We start from the raw sequence: 16,381 nt of genomic DNA, 5'->3' as shown, positions 1-16,381 counted from the left end.
CGCGATAAAGATTCAAACAACTCAATCCATTTACTGATAAGAACATGAATCTGAAGAAAAGATGCTGTGAGCACAATTCCCAACTCATTAAGCTTAACAAATATCTTTATCTCCACTTAGCTTCGTGCTCTTTCATTCAAATTTCCCAAATAAGAAGACAATTGCAGAGCTTATACAAAAAATCATTTCCCTTTTATTATTTATCAAAGGACATCTTTATGACTAATTAAGTTAGTCATCCTGTTTATTTATATATCTGAAGTCAACTGCAAAATAGCTGCACGATGGCCATTAAGCAGCATCCGGCCCAGCAGCTGACCACCTATATGTCCTGTGACAGGACACATTGTGCAGCATAGTGTCCCTTTAACACAGCATTTAAGTGACTAATGGTCTTTCCTCTGCCACATTTGTGAAGCATTCATCATGCGAGATGTGGGCCGTTCAACATGTGTTGTCCTAATTAGTTCCAGGGCTGACCCAAAGCATGTGGGAAATGGCGGATGATTTAGTTGACGTCAGGATTTACAAATGACGGCGCATTTATGATCACCTTATTGTCTCATTTTTATTTGCCAGTTATTCAGAGTTAACTGTGCTATTGATTGCTTTATATTTACGTTGACAATTGGAAAAATCGAAGTAATAAAATTTGAAAAAAAAACTATACTTGGCAATCAATGGCAGTAATGTACTTAAATAGATGTCACTTCTTTAGAATTGATATATTTGCACTCTTAATATAGTCCTTTTGTTAATTATAACGTATATATCGCTGCATCTTGATTGAATAGACTGTGCAAAATAAAAGGAATTGCTCATACGCCGTGTGGTCGCACGCATTAATTAAATGATTCAACACACACTCAGACAAACACACACACGCATATGCTCTCACACATTGTTCTGCTGTGAATTAATGCGATCATTGTTTTTGTAATTGACGTCAGTGGTCTTGAAGGACAAAAGCATCCGCAATTTACACTTTATATTAAGGCATTATTAATTTTAATTACATTCCAATTAAATCTCAATTAAACTTGGGTCCTTCAGCTCCGTTCGCCTTCAAGCGTGCTGGCACTCGTTTGATTTAACTTGGATGCAATTACCATTTAATAAACGACTATTTAATCAACGGATGCGACTAGAGGAACTCACACACACACCTATAAGGGCAGACATCATTAGCATAGAGCATACGAGTCAACTATTCATACATATTTGCTGTGCATGTGTGTTGTCTTTGAGTCAATAAGCTTGTGAGAAATATTAACTTGGCTCTAGTTTTAATTGCGTTTTATTAATTAAAGGGCACAAAACAGCTGCAGATCGAAAATCGTAAATTTAATTATTTTCAATGTTTAACTGGCATTGTTCTTGTTAAATGTAATCATTATTTTGAGCACTGTATGTAAACAATAATGCAACTGAAGTTACTTAATTACAAGTAAAGATTTGCTTCTACCATATTTCTCAGTCACCCCACAAGTCGCAGCTTAAGCTAAGCACAAATTGCAACTCGGGCAGCATAAAACCCACACAGCTATGTTAAGTTTCTTCGTGCTACAGGCACAGGCTTTTATCTTGATACCTTAAAATCTGACAAACTGACGGCCACGCAGAAAATGTACTTGCTTCATAGCCTGGCATTTACCATGAACAGAACGAACATTTCTTAATAATGCCACAACTGCCAAGGGGCATGACCATAATTTCATACAGTGGCTAAAAGAAAACAGCAGTCACGGCACAGTCCAAATGAGCTGTGCCTATCAAACACACACACAGACATGGACACCGACAGCCATAGCGTCAGCTACCTGTCTACACCTCAGTCTATCCAGAAAAGTAAACATCCACCCACAACACACACACAAATACACATGGGTAACTACGCTTATTTCGTACCCAAAAACTAACACGAATTGGCCTCAGGCCAAAACTACAGACAAGTTTACAATGCGACGTAAATGTGCTGGCAAAAAGGCGGGGCCACGCCTTATTAGAAGCAGCTCCACACAGTGGAGTTTATTTGTAAAATTATGCTACAAACTGAAAACCTAAGAAATTTATAATTTTAAGGTTTAAAAGAAAAGAAAAAGTCTTACAAAAAAACACATTACAAATATATATTTGTAATTTAATTTTACAAACATTATGGTAGCTTATTAACAAATTTCATTAATTAAAGTAAAGTATATTCATTCAATTTATTTGTTAAAGTAATGTCTAAAAAATTCGATACACAATCATTTAACATTTTTTAGCTGTTAAATCAATTCACCGGAAACTTGCACCATGCTGCATTGCTAGTTTCCTTGAATTAAATTCATTTGAGCCATTTTATTCCACTGTCAAATGTCAACTTGTTTTGCACACCAGACACACACGCACACACCCACATACCACACGTACAGTATACGTATACGTACAGTATATAACTAGAGGTTAAATTTGGCTTAAACCCGAAAATGTTGCAGCTAATTTCTTGTGACTTTCTGCAAACGTTGCAATTTCTTAAATGACTTTCTGACTTTTTCACATGAGTGAGATTGTGTGTGTGCACGTTTGCATGTATTTGTGTGTGTTTGTTATGTGTCTGTGTGCATCGAGCCGTGATGGCTGCTCCTTTTCCTGGCTTGGGCAAATACTTCATAACAACTTTGATGCAACTTTTAAAGCATTTACGCCATTTTTACGTGTACGTGACAACGCATGCCAAACACAAAAAACAAACACCCCCGCCCCCTCACCCAACTGCCGCCACCCCCTCTGATACCCAACAGATATGTTGGGCTTTCACCTCTTTAATTGCAGGCAAGCGGATGATTATTTTGTAGAAAGTTTTAACGTTTTTGGCTTTTATGTACATGTTAAAAGCATTGGCAGCACATAAAAATTAGAAATGCATTGCACGTATTTATTATATTCCGCTTGCGTCGTTTTTGGTTAAAACTTTATCCGGCTTTGCGGATTTTGTGTGCTTTTCAATGCCCTGTAATCAAAAACAATTGTAAAATGGGTAATATACGTTTATTATGCAAAACTGAATCAAGCATACGCTGTGATGGGATGAGTGCAAAGTGTGATGAGGTTGAGAATTTAAGAATATTAAGAAATAATATTTGTGTTATATTAAGCAACATCTGCTGTGCTTTTAGCAACTTAAGACATATAAGAAATAAGTATTACATGTAACTGCCGAAAGAGTCACACATTTTTGAACAAAGTTCTGAATATATTGAACACAGGGTATTTCATAAGCCAGCCCTCTCTTTCTCTCTGCGTAAGCCTGTTAGACTCGTTTGTAAATTCGCTTTGCATAGCAATCGAATTGAGGCCGACGCCGGCGCTGACAGACCCATCATCAAGTCATCAAGCTGCGGTGGCGGATGCCAGTCAAATAATGTTATGTGCTTTATTTGAATTCAATAATATAAAATCAATCATTTATGTTATAACTGATTTATGCACACATCCGGCCAACCCTGCTTCTCTCTCTTTCTCCTTCTGAAAATTCTGCCCACCGCCATAGCTTGCGATTTAACGCACGTAATTCTGTTTTTTTGGCTTAATGATCCATAATTTGGTTTTATTCAATGCCAGCCCCAAAGAGCACCACAAAATTGCTTATTATAAAGTTAAATGTGTAAGTTTTTCAACATGAAATCCAAGCCCCGTAATTGAAAATCTTATGCACCCCATCAGAATGTGTCTGCACATGCATAAGAATAAGCGAAAACTTTGGCCATCGTGTCGTATGCGTAATATTTGCACAAACGTCTGCAAAACTTCGACTAGAGAGTCAGGCAACAGTTGGGCGTCATAAAACTTTATGCGCTGTCAGAATTTCAGCTTCAAGCATTTTAATATGAATTAATTAATGTTAATGACAAGACATTTAACACGGTTTCAGTCGCTTTGAGAGATTTATCTAACAATGCATTCCAGTGCGCTGCTTAATGTCTTAAGCTTTAATTTAAGTGATTTAAAATCTTAATTGAATAACATTTAATAACAATTCATTTATGAGTTCGAAGAGCTTAAACCTTAAGAAAACTCAGACTTCGTTCTTATCATTTACTGCAGCTTGACATTGCTTTGGTTAAATTTATTTACAGTCTTATACAGTACAAATTCTTTCACATATTCTAAGACTGTCTGCAAGAACAGCTGCACATATTCCTTTTGATGATCATCATATTTAATCCTAATTAAATTAATATATAAAGCAGACACAGCTGTTGCTGTGCTTCAAATTGTTAATAATATTCAAAGCAAATAAGGCAAACTTCTGACTCACAAGCTAGAACTGTTTGCAAGCAAATAATAAAGAGTAATAATCAAATGTTGACACTTGAAAGACATCTGGCAATTATACAATATGTATGCTTGGCAATTGCATTTCATAATTCATTTCACAAATTAACACGTATACGCCATGTTGAACTTAATGAATTTTAACTTTTCCACAAGAACAGCCAAGCAGATATCAATTAGCACAGCTGTGGCTGACACCTACTCGCGTCAGCTTTAACTATAATCAAGAAAATGAAAATTCATCGCTTTTGACTGGTGGAAAGACGCGAACAAGTTTGTTAACGACTCGACCTGCTGGCTGAAACATTTGACAGGTGACATTGGCACAAATTTTTGAACTGATTGATGTTAGAATTTTCAGCGAAATTCCTTTGACTTTTTAACTTACAAAAAGTAAAAAAGTTTTAAGTCAATCAAACACAAAACACAGCTCCATTAACTGCAGCCAGTTGCCTCACGGCTTTGGGCTATCTCTGAACACAAAATTGCTCTTCAGCCCCAACCACAATGCGGTCTAAATCACTTTGCTGGCCCCTGGGTGCAAAAAAAAAAAATAAAGAAGCGCAATCAGTCAACGGCTGCTGGCAACTCGGGCATTTTGTCAAGCGGAATCAGCTTTGAACCATGTGCAAAGTGCGTTGCTTCAAAGCAAATCTTATAAATAAGCCAGAGCTGGCAAATGCTGCCAAAATGCAGCAACAACAAGAAAAACACAGCATCCAAAATCCGTGCGCAGCAAATTTGCATTTGAAATGCACACACACACACTTAGACACAGACGTGAATTCACACACTCACATACTCACAAGGGCTGTCAACACAGGCTTAAGAACAAAGCCGCAGTACGGCACCAGTTTCAACTTTTCATATGTGCATGTGTGTAAGTGTAAAAGTGTGCATGAAATGCAACGAGCGGCTTGTGCCCGAATTCAGCTTGAATAAATGGTCGGACTTTACGGTTTCGTGCATTAACACGCACGCATAGTGCGCCAGTCTACACACACACACACACACACACACACACACACACACACACACACACACTCGCACGCACGCACACCAAAGAACCATACAAACGGACTCTCATTCGTTGCATACACAAAACGCACTGTGAATACAGAATTGATAACCCTTTCCCCTCTCACCAGTCCTAAATTCCTGTCTTGTTCTTGCATTCTATTGTATTGTGTTACAGCTTGGCTCTCAAAGCTTTATACCCTATTAAATAATCTTGTGTGCTTGTAATTTATGCTGTCGAAATTTGAAACAGGTTTAATGGGTCTATGTGGAAATATTTAATATTAATATGGTAGATTGACAGATTTTAAAATCAACTACGCTTTTGTATAGCACAAGACAAATTTGTAAAGCATTTTAATTGATTTTAGTCTAGGAATATAGAAAACTCTATACAATAACTCAATACTCCCGTCAATAGATAATACATTCTGAAGCATGTTTACCAACCTATTTGAGATGCAAGCATTTATTTGGACTAGATCTTACTAAGTTGTGTGCTAATTTTTCTATACCCCAAAGTCTTTAAGAAGAGTTGTCTATTAAAATTCAGAAAGCTCTGAAGTATTTTGGGAATACGAACTATTCAAAAAACGTTTGACACATCAATTCAATTCCATTGTAATCGATATTAAGAAAAACTCAGATATACTTAATAGAATAAAAGATCGCTTATTACAAACCCTTCATCAAACTATGACAATAGAACAAAACAAAAATCTTAGTAAACAGATATATAAAACTTATAAATAAGCCAGTGATAATTGACTCACTGACAGACTGACTGACTGATTGGCGATTAACGCATAGCCAGAATATATTGATAAGAGTATTTATTTACATTTTCTTTTATTTGTAAATACCTTACTTTGTCTTACAAATATTTTGTTACTGTTTAGATTTAGTTTTGCATTTATTTAAAGCTAAAAAGGTTTTATGTTTATATGTTCCACTTAATTTGTGCAGAGTATAGCCTAGTCGAGCAACAATTCAATGGGGAATTTCATCATGTTGTGTGCTTCTTTTTGTCATTTTGTGGACACAATTACAGGCAGCGTGGCATGACGTTGTACTAGTCGACGCACCCACCCACGTTGTTCTTGTCGTTGCCGTTTTCGTTGTCATTGTCATCCTGGCCAAATCCTGTGCCAAGTTGGTGTTATAAGTCTGGGCGTGGATTATGCAAGCGACGTGCGGTTGCTGACAACTGCAGCCTGAAGCGGCAGCGCCTAATGATATGCAATAGTTTTGCTCGCTTACCAAATGCCACTAATGGAAGTAACTTGAGTGTAAATTCAAAAGCGGATTGTGGCTCTCTAATCCGGCAACTAAATTATTTATTCGCCGTTTGTCTTTGCCAATGTTCGGGTTCGTTTCTCGTTATTTTCATGTTCATCAACATTGCTGCTGCTTTTGTTGCTGTTGTTTTAGTTGTCGTTGTTGCTGCTCGGGCATACAATATTGATGAGTTTGGTTGAACCAAGTTAAACGTACGACTGCTTCAACTGCTGCAATGCCATTGGAAAATTGCGTTTATTTAAATTGCAAACGCTGATTTGCGCATTTGCCCTACCGTTTTTATTGCCATTTTCGCTTATTCGCATTTTAAAACAATTACGCGGTCTTGCATTTGACACTGGAATCCGGGCACTTGCCAATGTTGCAGTTACTCCATTTTCTGCTGCTGTTCGGTTTGGGCTTCTGGCCCTGTTACTGTTTCGGTGTAGCTGGTTCTGTTTCGGTTACGCTTTGGACCGACTTAACAATACGTGGAATTAAGCGAATTTCCTCTTTTCATTACTTGAAAATTGAATTGGTTTTTGGCAAGCACATTGTGGACAATCCGCAGTGCTCTATCCCGGTTCAATTGTCTGTCGGTTTATTAGTGCCGCATTCAATGGCTATCAGGTTTAACTGGCAGCAACTTTGAATTGCATCATGCCAATGGATATTTGTGGCACTGCAAAATGACTTTTTGAATTGACGTTTTCAATTGTTTAACTAAATTCTAATACAGGAAAATATTCCAGTAATTTTGCGGATCGCTATCCATTACTTCTCGAAAGTATTTATCTGGGTCTAAACTGAAATAAAGCCCTAGCATTTACATTATAGTTATCAGTGTGATAAGATAGTTTCAAATATAGTTGTTATAAGTCCACAATGTGTTCTCCCAGTGTATGCAAGCTTCATTTGAATATTGAGTGATTAAACTGTCATGCTCTTCTTGAATATCTCGCATTCTGTGCTACTGCCAGACGATCTAATCACATGCCTTACAGTCTTTTGCGGTAGTAAATCTAGTACACTGGACTATTGGGCTTAATGTTTTGCAGTTTGGTTATATTTCATGCGGTGATTTGTGGACTTAGCATAAACACAGCATCGCTCAGACGACCACGATAAATCACAGACGTAGAGCTCTCTGGGATATGACATTGTAAGCATGGCCAAACCTAATAAAAGAACGTCGCTAAGAGACAAAAAATATAAATGACAAAGGGCGGTGTCTAGGAACGTTTTTTCCACAGTAAAACTCTTTAAAGCAAATAAGTATTCGGTTATGTTCCTCTACTCTAGTCTTAAACATTTCTCAATGTCAGCGCTGGGAGCAGAGAGAAGAGACAAAGACATCAACGTCGGCCCGGCTGTGGTTTTGATTTATCGCGAGTGAAAGCACTAAAAACCAGACGAGCCACAAAAAACGCGCAAAATCATCCAATTATCCTGTAAAGATTCATTATTCCAGCGCGTTATTTTGGCTGAGCCGGAAATGCCGCCATATTGGCAATCTCTCCCCCCGCCCTCCCTCTCTCTTCCACAATATCTTTCACTTATATTGTTTCTTCTACTCTTTTCTTTTTTATCATTTTGATGCGATTTTTCTCCTCCACAATGCCCTTCTGCTAAAAAATTGTCAACGCGGCGTCGCTTTCGCATGTTTTGACTTGATTATGGCGTAACAAATTGTCGCCATTTTGCATATTTGCACATGGGAAACGGAACCGGAAACGACGTCAACGTCCTGACCGCAAATGCAGCGCTAACGACCAAACTGCCAGCGCTGCCTTTTCGGCCAACAAAAGGCAAACAGACAATCAAAGCTAACTAGGCGAGATGCTCATTCGCTTACTTCTTTAAATTAATTAAACAAACGTTTCTTCATCCAGCTGCTTCTTCTTAAAAACTAAAGAATTTAATGACAGTGGCAAGTGCAGTATTTTAATAAAGAATTCTCATTTTCTGTTCAAGTAACTCACACAGTTGTAATGTGATCTTTATTTAGTTAGTATCTGACTTGAACAATCAGATGAAAAATAATATTTAACTACAAATTAATCGATCTAATTACAGCATCGCAATGGACCTCAAGACTGGCTCATTGCTTGTAGCGCCCGCGGTAAAGAATTCCAGTTGCTCGCATCCGCGTTACTCGGGCCACAACTTTATCGTGCACATTGGCATAGCGGAGACAATTGAGGCGGTGTTGATATTGGTGCTAACTCTGGGTGTGATTGGGGCCAACTGCCTGGTCATCTTTGTCATTAACAATCGCCGCTACGCCGCCTACATACATCAACAGGTGAGTCGGCAGGAAGCAACAACAAACTAACTGCTAAGTGGACGCTGCTTTTAGCCACGATATCTGCTCACATCTCTGGCGCTGAATGACCTGACAATTGGCCTGCTAATTACACCATTTGGTCTAATGCCTGCATTGTTTCACTGCTGGCCATATGGTGAGATCTTCTGCCAGATACAGGTGAGTACGGGCGCCAGGCACTGGCTTATTGTTGCCAATTAAGCTATCATATGTAGCTCAATTAATCTAATGTTACCAGACAAAGAGCCTTTTGTTTAGTTCACACGACAGCCGAGTCAACTAAACAGACAACCAATATACTTTTGTCTACGTACAACAATGCACTTATTATAAAGTAATATTGTTTACATTGGCTAACCAACATAAAATGGTTCGAGATTAAACACAATTACAAATACAAAAACTAAATAAAGAGGTCATGATTAAAACCGGTTGAATTAGATTTAGCATTGTTTCCAACTGAAACAAAATACATACAAGTCTTTTTAAACAAAAAATATATTAGTTCATTTAGCTTTTTATTAAATTCGTTGTATTAAAAAGCAGAAAGTCCTAAATGCCCATACATAAGTACAACTATGTAATATTTATCAGAGATAATTTTAATTTAATATTAAAATTAAAATCTTCGATTAGCTTGTAATGCATAAAAAAAAACCCCAATTTACGACTTTTACTTGTTATATTGAAATTTAAATTTAAGCCAAACGAAAAAAATGATTCTTTATCTTAAAAAGTGGAAATCAAAGAAAATATTAAATAACCTACTCAAATTTTTATCCGGCACATCCTTCCATGTTACCTTCCACACCGACTGACTTTTCACCAGGCCCTGCTGCGTGGAGCGTTATCACAACAAAGCGCCGTTATACTCGTCTGCATGGCGGTGGACAGATACATGTGTGCGCTGCATCCGCGACGCTATTACCAACACTCCAGCAAGAAGGTAAGTGGATCAGACGGTGGTCAGCAAGGCGGCAAGGAGGCGAGGTGGGCGATGAGCGATGGCAGAGCGCGAGTTGCATAATTTTCGCTCTGGCGTAACACACTCTGTAATTCCCACTAATACGCGGCAAGGCAGATAAGGCACGTTGTCAGCCGCGATTAGCTGTGGGACAAGTTAAGATAAGAATTTATCACAAAGGACAGAGGCAACAAACAAAGGCGTATGGGGAACTACCAAGAAATCACGCGCCAATAAAATCTAATAGGCAGCAACAACAACAACAACAACTCATCTATGTGCCAATTACGCAGAGATAAATAAGGATAATGGGCTTTAAGCTCTTTGGCAGTCATTAAAATGCTGCATACAAAACACGCAGCATAAAACAAAGCGCCAACAGATGAAGAATGAAAAAGCAAAGCAAGCAGAAATAAAACACAGCCTAAACAGTCGAAAAGTGTATAAAATAGGGATAAAAAAAAAGCGAGCTGGGATTTTCGTATTCTCCTACGTTTTTTTTTACTGTTTGACTTTGACTAAATACGTAGACCACAGCATAGACCTGGCCCTGGACCAAGGACCAAGGGAACGAGGGCGCCTGAAGCGGCGACGGACACCCCAACCGCAGGCGGGAGGCAGGGCACGGCAAACGAGCAATGGCTGCCAGTCGGTCTCTCCTTCTCTCTCTCACACTCACACGTACACACACGCAGACGCTCTCACATCATAATTTATGAGGCAACAAACATTTACGCAGCCGCCCAAAAATGAAGGCTAGCCCAAGCATAAGTAAAAGCGAATGGGAGGGGGAAGGAAAAAAAACAAGAAAAATGTATCTGCGGAAGTGGAAAGAAATAATTTTTGGGCTTGGACAGCGAAACGTCGCGTATCATTTACAAAACGGGTGAGAAGTCCGTCCGGTCCGGGTCCGTGCAACGTTGCCTTTATGAATTGTGTTTAAATATGCAAATGGATACTAACATAACATAATATCAAGGGGTGCCTTAAATAAAACTCAAAATATATCAATTTGCTTAAGCAAATATTTTATATATTTATTTTGTACATCGATTTAATGAAATTCCTAATTACAAAACATTTTCAAGAGGCGAGAGACTCATAAATATTCAATTCAAATAATATTATTTATAGTATAAGCTACTGTAAATATATATAATTCACATTTGTTACATGACGGATCAGCACATTTTTCAAAATTATTTTTAATTTTTTTAAATTTCTTACCAAAATTGTTTTCAGTTGAACAATCACATGGCGTAACGGTCATATTTTGTTGTTACACTTAAACTGTCAATCGGAATCTGTTTTTATTTTTCTCACGCTGCGTTTCGTTCCAATTTCTTGCAAGGTGGCAACGCTGCACTTCTAACTAGCCCAAAAACTTTGTTTTCCTTGAGCTCGACAAGAAATGAAAATCGATGTTAGCTTTGACAGGAACAGGAAGAAGTGTCGACTTTGAAGCTCATTCGCTGTGACCAGGCCCGTCCGTCTGCCAATTTACTTGATAAAAAATGCTCCAACTCTGAACAATTGTTGCCAAAACTTGTTACAAATGCAACTTTTGGAAAATGTCAAACTACTTTTGCTCATTTTTATCATAAAAACCTTTTATTTACCATTTATTATTACAAAATATGCAGTCAGCCATTAAGATGCCAAGTTAATATTTATGTAGTACGTTTGTCCCTGTAACGTACGCACTCGGTAAGAGCAACAGCCAAAGTATTGCGCAATTTCAGTAAATGCCCGCAACAAAATTTATATGCACATGCGTATTTTGAAAGACCCACAAGTGCCAAAGTTAATGGTAGAACAGAGCGCAGCAGAAGCATAAAAAACGCGAAGGCAAAAAATGCAAAATGCGAGAAAAAATATTAGTTGAAAATATTTGCATAAAATTGGGATGCCGCCTGTTTCCTTTTTTTTTTTTTGTTTAGCTTTGGCTTTTTTGCTCCAATATTGGTATGCAATTCTTGACTGGAGTCTGCGAAATTGGCGCACAGCCACGCCCAATTTGTAATAAAGTGTGCACTGTCGAAAATTAATAAATGGCTGCTGACGTCGCCAGCCGAGGCGTCTGACATTCGGGCCACGCAATTTGTTGGCCCAGTTTTCGCCTTGTAATGGCCCATTGAAAACTTTCAACTTTTCAGCTTTTGTCATGTTTTTATTGAAACTTCCCATAAATTGCAACTCACATCTCGAAGGAAGCGCGAAAATGATGTTGTTTCATTTATGATAATAACAATTTTTTGTAAGAGCAGAGATTAATTGAAATCTTTTATGTTTTTGGTAAAATTCTTAACTGTATGTGGCTTTCTTTATCTTTCAACAACATGGATATGGATAAGATAGATAGATGAACGACCTTGTCTCTTAGTTTTAAGGCTCTCGTCTTGAAACCTTGCATGCTGTTGCAGACAATACTAATTTTGGAATTTTGGCTGGATCGGACCACTATATAATATACCTACCAGTCGAGAAGCAAGTTTTAATATGGAAATTTTGTTTTTATATTAAGATTACTATTCCAAAATCGCGAATTGTTAATTAAACCGTGATCCCTGTATATATGCAAAATCTTATCATCAGCGGACTATTATATATAGCTACTATAGGAAGTATCGGTCGAATAGTGGGATTTTATATGGCAAAATAATCGGTTTTCAAAGAGATTTTTATCAAACTCTCCAGTTTCGAGCTTTCTATATCTCATAATTTACAAGGGTAGTAAAAATCCCTAGTTTTTCGCTCAGTTTTAAACTAGCTGCAAATATATCAAAATATTTGTAATAGAGAGTAAACTCTCGAATAAATGTTTAATGTAAATGCAAAGTATGGAAATAAATTTCAAATTCCCGTTAAGTATACAAAACAATTTTCATGTCTAAAAATTTTATACAAATAGCAAAAATATAAATATGTATATTTATAGCATGTTTGTGAAGTAATCTTCATACTGCATATTTTGCCGTGTACATTTACATATAATTTACGCATTGTTGAAAGTTTAAATTGACGCATCCGTTGATCGCTTAGAGGAAAACGTTGCAAACCAAATAAGAGCGTAAATTAAATAAACAATAAAAGATGTTGGCATAAAGTGAAATAGTAGCTAGTTTTTGAGTACTTTGCACTGTGCCGACAACCTTTTGGCATTGTCGGCTTGTTGAAAGGCTCGAAGTGCTGCAAAATGTTCTCATTTCGGCTGCCATTCAGCTGCCAGCTGTTTGGCCTGCCAGTCAGTCAGTTTGTCAGTTAGTCAGTCAGTTATGATTGTGGCAGCCTTTCACAAATGTTTCATTTTGTGTGCCGCCTGTGGTTGGCCTCTGCCCAACTGTTTTCAACGTAATCAAAAGTTTTTAATTCCATTTGCTGTTGCCCTTTTTTAGAAAATATATATTTATTTGTTGAAGGTTACCCTACTGCTTCTCTCGGCGTTTGATGTTGTTTGCCATAGGCAATGTTTCAAGGCAAAAACACTTTGGCATACAACTTTGTTTAAAGGTTTCATTAGTAAACATAGCTCTGTACGCAACTATATGCGATAGTTTCAGCTGAGTGAGAACTCAGAGCTTTAAGGGTGATGAACTGGAAGATGATTTTCAAAGAGCTTTTAGCTCAAAGAGAATAATTCAGCCAGCTATAAGTGCTAATAAGTGAGATTTGTAAGCCAGCCTTCAGTCCGTTAACTTGTTCACACCGAACTAGTTTATTAAATATGGCAGTAGTAGTCGGTGCTACGAGTTTATCTGTGAACAAGTTCACACTGATAATTAAAATAACTTTGAAATAGTTTGCTTTGATAATAATTATGCTAGCATTAGCCAATCAATTTGTCTTTATTGCGACTTGTTTATCAGCTTAAAACTAAAATTATTAATTAAAAAAAAAATATTTAGAATCTGACATAGTGTCAGGATATTAAATCTTAAATTTTGTTTAGAAAACTAAGAACCAGAGAGAAATAATCCAATCCTTTTAAAACCTACGAACTGCTTCCCTACTTCCCGCCTTATGACTGATCACAATTAACTTGACTCCTTCTTTTTGAAACAAGCCAAAAGAAATTTTAATATGAAGTCACAAAGCGATACATTTATCATGTGCGCCATCATTGTAAATGATCCATTGACCTCACACGCTTAAACCATTTACAAAATTGTCTTTTGATGGGTAATTACAAATGGACTAGAACGTGTAGCTGCAATGTTGCGCATCAAAACGACTTAAAATCAGAAACGTGCACATAATTCCTCACCAGCCATAAATCACACAACCAGCTGGAGTCAGCTGAAAGAGCAGCGTCAGAGGAGGTGGGAGCTGTGCCTGTCCCTGAGTATGTGGCAATGGCTAACACAGATATTGCGGCTGGGTAACTGTGGGGTCGTATTTAGATGGCAAATTAAACCTAACTCTAACCACACCAACTAAACAAAAGTCAAATGTATCTTATGTGTGTGTGTGTGTGTCTTGCAGGGCTGTGTTGCCATATTGAGCTTAACATGGATTATCAGCCTAACGGTGTTTGGGCTTCTGGTGCTGCCTAAAGGTGAGTTCAGCCACTCACACACCCATTTACACCTGCCCATCGAATACTGAAAACAGCTGCTCATTTGGCTTTTATCTATTTGCATATCCGTTCATATAGGCTACTACTTCAACAACACGGGACTAATGGCATGCGAGCCATTTTATAGTAAACCCTCGTACCGCATACTGTCCACTTGTGCATTGTACTTTCCAACCACGATGGTGCTGATGTACTGTTACGGTTCCAGCTTTCATATGAGTCGCTTTCGCTTAAACGATCCAACGATGCCGCTTACAGCAGCCGCACATCATCCACATCCGCATCATCCGCCCCAGCAGCAACTGCAGCAACATCAGCAGCATCAGCAGCAGCAGCAGCAGCATCAGCATCAGCAGCAGCAGCAATCCTCACACATATTTGGACATGGCGGCCATGGACACTCGCATCATTTGCATCATCATCGAGCACCGGTTATGAACCATTTGAGCATGGCCATGAGCATGGGCCTCGTCGGAATGCCAAGCATGACAAACAAGATTACCAAAAAGGTGAGTCAGGGTCTTTACGTGGTTACCTATAATGGAATTTCAATTAGCCCGACGGCAGGCCTAGACTTGTTCCACAATTTAACGCATTTAATACTTAAATATATGACAGAGAAAAACTGCCTTCATGCTGGTATAATTTTAAGTAAATATATTTGAAAACATAAATACATTTCAGAATATAATAAAGTGTAAGCCCTTGCTTAGCTTCAAATAACTTTAGAAAAGCTCAAAATACTGTTTGATTTATTTTTCTTATATTCACAATAAGCTTATCTCGAATATTTTTGAATACATTTAAGTACATTTTATATTAATTATATTTGGCACATAAAAAGCTTAACTCAATCAAATTACAACAATATTCAAATCAAAATTTCCACAATCAAATTAAAAATGTACTTCGATACATTCCTGTTGCCGCAACATGTGGTATACCCCAATTAGTTGTTTTTACTATGACATTTTATGTGCGGTGCTTTTAATTAGTTTGTTAAATAATGTGCATTTACTGCAGATTGTGCCCATACAGGAGAAGAACTCAAGCGGTAACACGTCACGTTCAATGGCGGCCATTTCGCTGGGATTCATTGTTATGGTCACACCGTGGACCATTCAGGAGATTGTGACCGCCTGCACTGGCTCCAAGGCAAGTACTCATATGCATATGCAGCCCACGTGTCGCATACGTAATCAGCTTGTGCGATTATGTTGCGCATACGCCATGTTAGCCACAAACATATATTGATTGTGGTGTGTTTATCTTCTACATTTCTACGCCAACCACCCACCTTATGCTTGCAGCTGCCACCATTTCTGGATTTCCTGGTAACCTGGACATCGTTAAGCAACAGTCTATGGAATCCATTTATGTATTGGCTGCTAAACTCGGACTTTCGTCGCCTTAGCCGACAATTGATGCCCAACAAGGTGAGCTTGTATTTTATTTATTTTCCTACATACATTTTCTCGGCTCTCGCATTTTTACGTTTTCCATGCTCTGTCTAATTGAATCGTAGCTTTGCGGTAAACATTTCTGTGTATATGAATCTCGGCATTTCCCCCTTTTTAATTATCGTTGTCAGGTTTTCAAAATGAACTAAAGCTCATTGCTAAAAAAGAAGGATCTACCAGATACTTAATTTATTCTTGCAAAGATTGTGTTCCAAATACGCGATTGCGTTTAATAAAAGGAAACTTGCCTTTATCTTTACAATTTTGATTAGCCAATATGGAAGTAAATTCATGAAACCACTTTCTAAGCCACTTTTTAAATTTATTTCGGTGCACCTTTCGTTGGTTACTTTGTATTTAAAAAATTCACAAGCTTTATCAAGCTCCCACAAATTGATTTTGAATAATTTATTACGCACACTTTAAAACTAAACACTGTA

The 16,381-nt window shown here is 37.8% G+C and overlaps 1 protein-coding gene across 1 annotated transcript in view; it reads left to right on the top strand.

Moving 5' to 3' along the window:
• The window catches only part of LOC6624970 (5-hydroxytryptamine receptor 1A), a 62,545-nt gene that overhangs the window by 42,656 nt on the left and 3,508 nt on the right, over positions 1 to 16,381 (top strand). The window contains exons 3-9 of the mRNA XM_002049442.4: positions 8,692 to 8,920; positions 8,975 to 9,100; positions 9,771 to 9,887; positions 14,388 to 14,460; positions 14,560 to 14,990; positions 15,505 to 15,636; positions 15,792 to 15,917. Coding sequence (XP_002049478.3) covers positions 8,699 to 8,920; positions 8,975 to 9,100; positions 9,771 to 9,887; positions 14,388 to 14,460; positions 14,560 to 14,990; positions 15,505 to 15,636; positions 15,792 to 15,917 — 1,227 coding nt within the window. The 5' untranslated portion in view covers positions 8,692 to 8,698. The remainder of the gene's footprint in view (positions 1 to 8,691; positions 8,921 to 8,974; positions 9,101 to 9,770; positions 9,888 to 14,387; positions 14,461 to 14,559; positions 14,991 to 15,504; positions 15,637 to 15,791; positions 15,918 to 16,381) is intronic.

Source organism: Drosophila virilis, chromosome 5, assembly GCF_030788295.1.
Source record: "Drosophila virilis strain 15010-1051.87 chromosome 5, Dvir_AGI_RSII-ME, whole genome shotgun sequence".
NCBI classification, from domain to species: Eukaryota; Metazoa; Arthropoda; class Insecta; order Diptera; family Drosophilidae; genus Drosophila; species Drosophila virilis.
The sequence above is the reverse complement of the archived record's forward strand: the minus strand, read 5'-3'. Positions and strand labels throughout refer to the sequence as shown.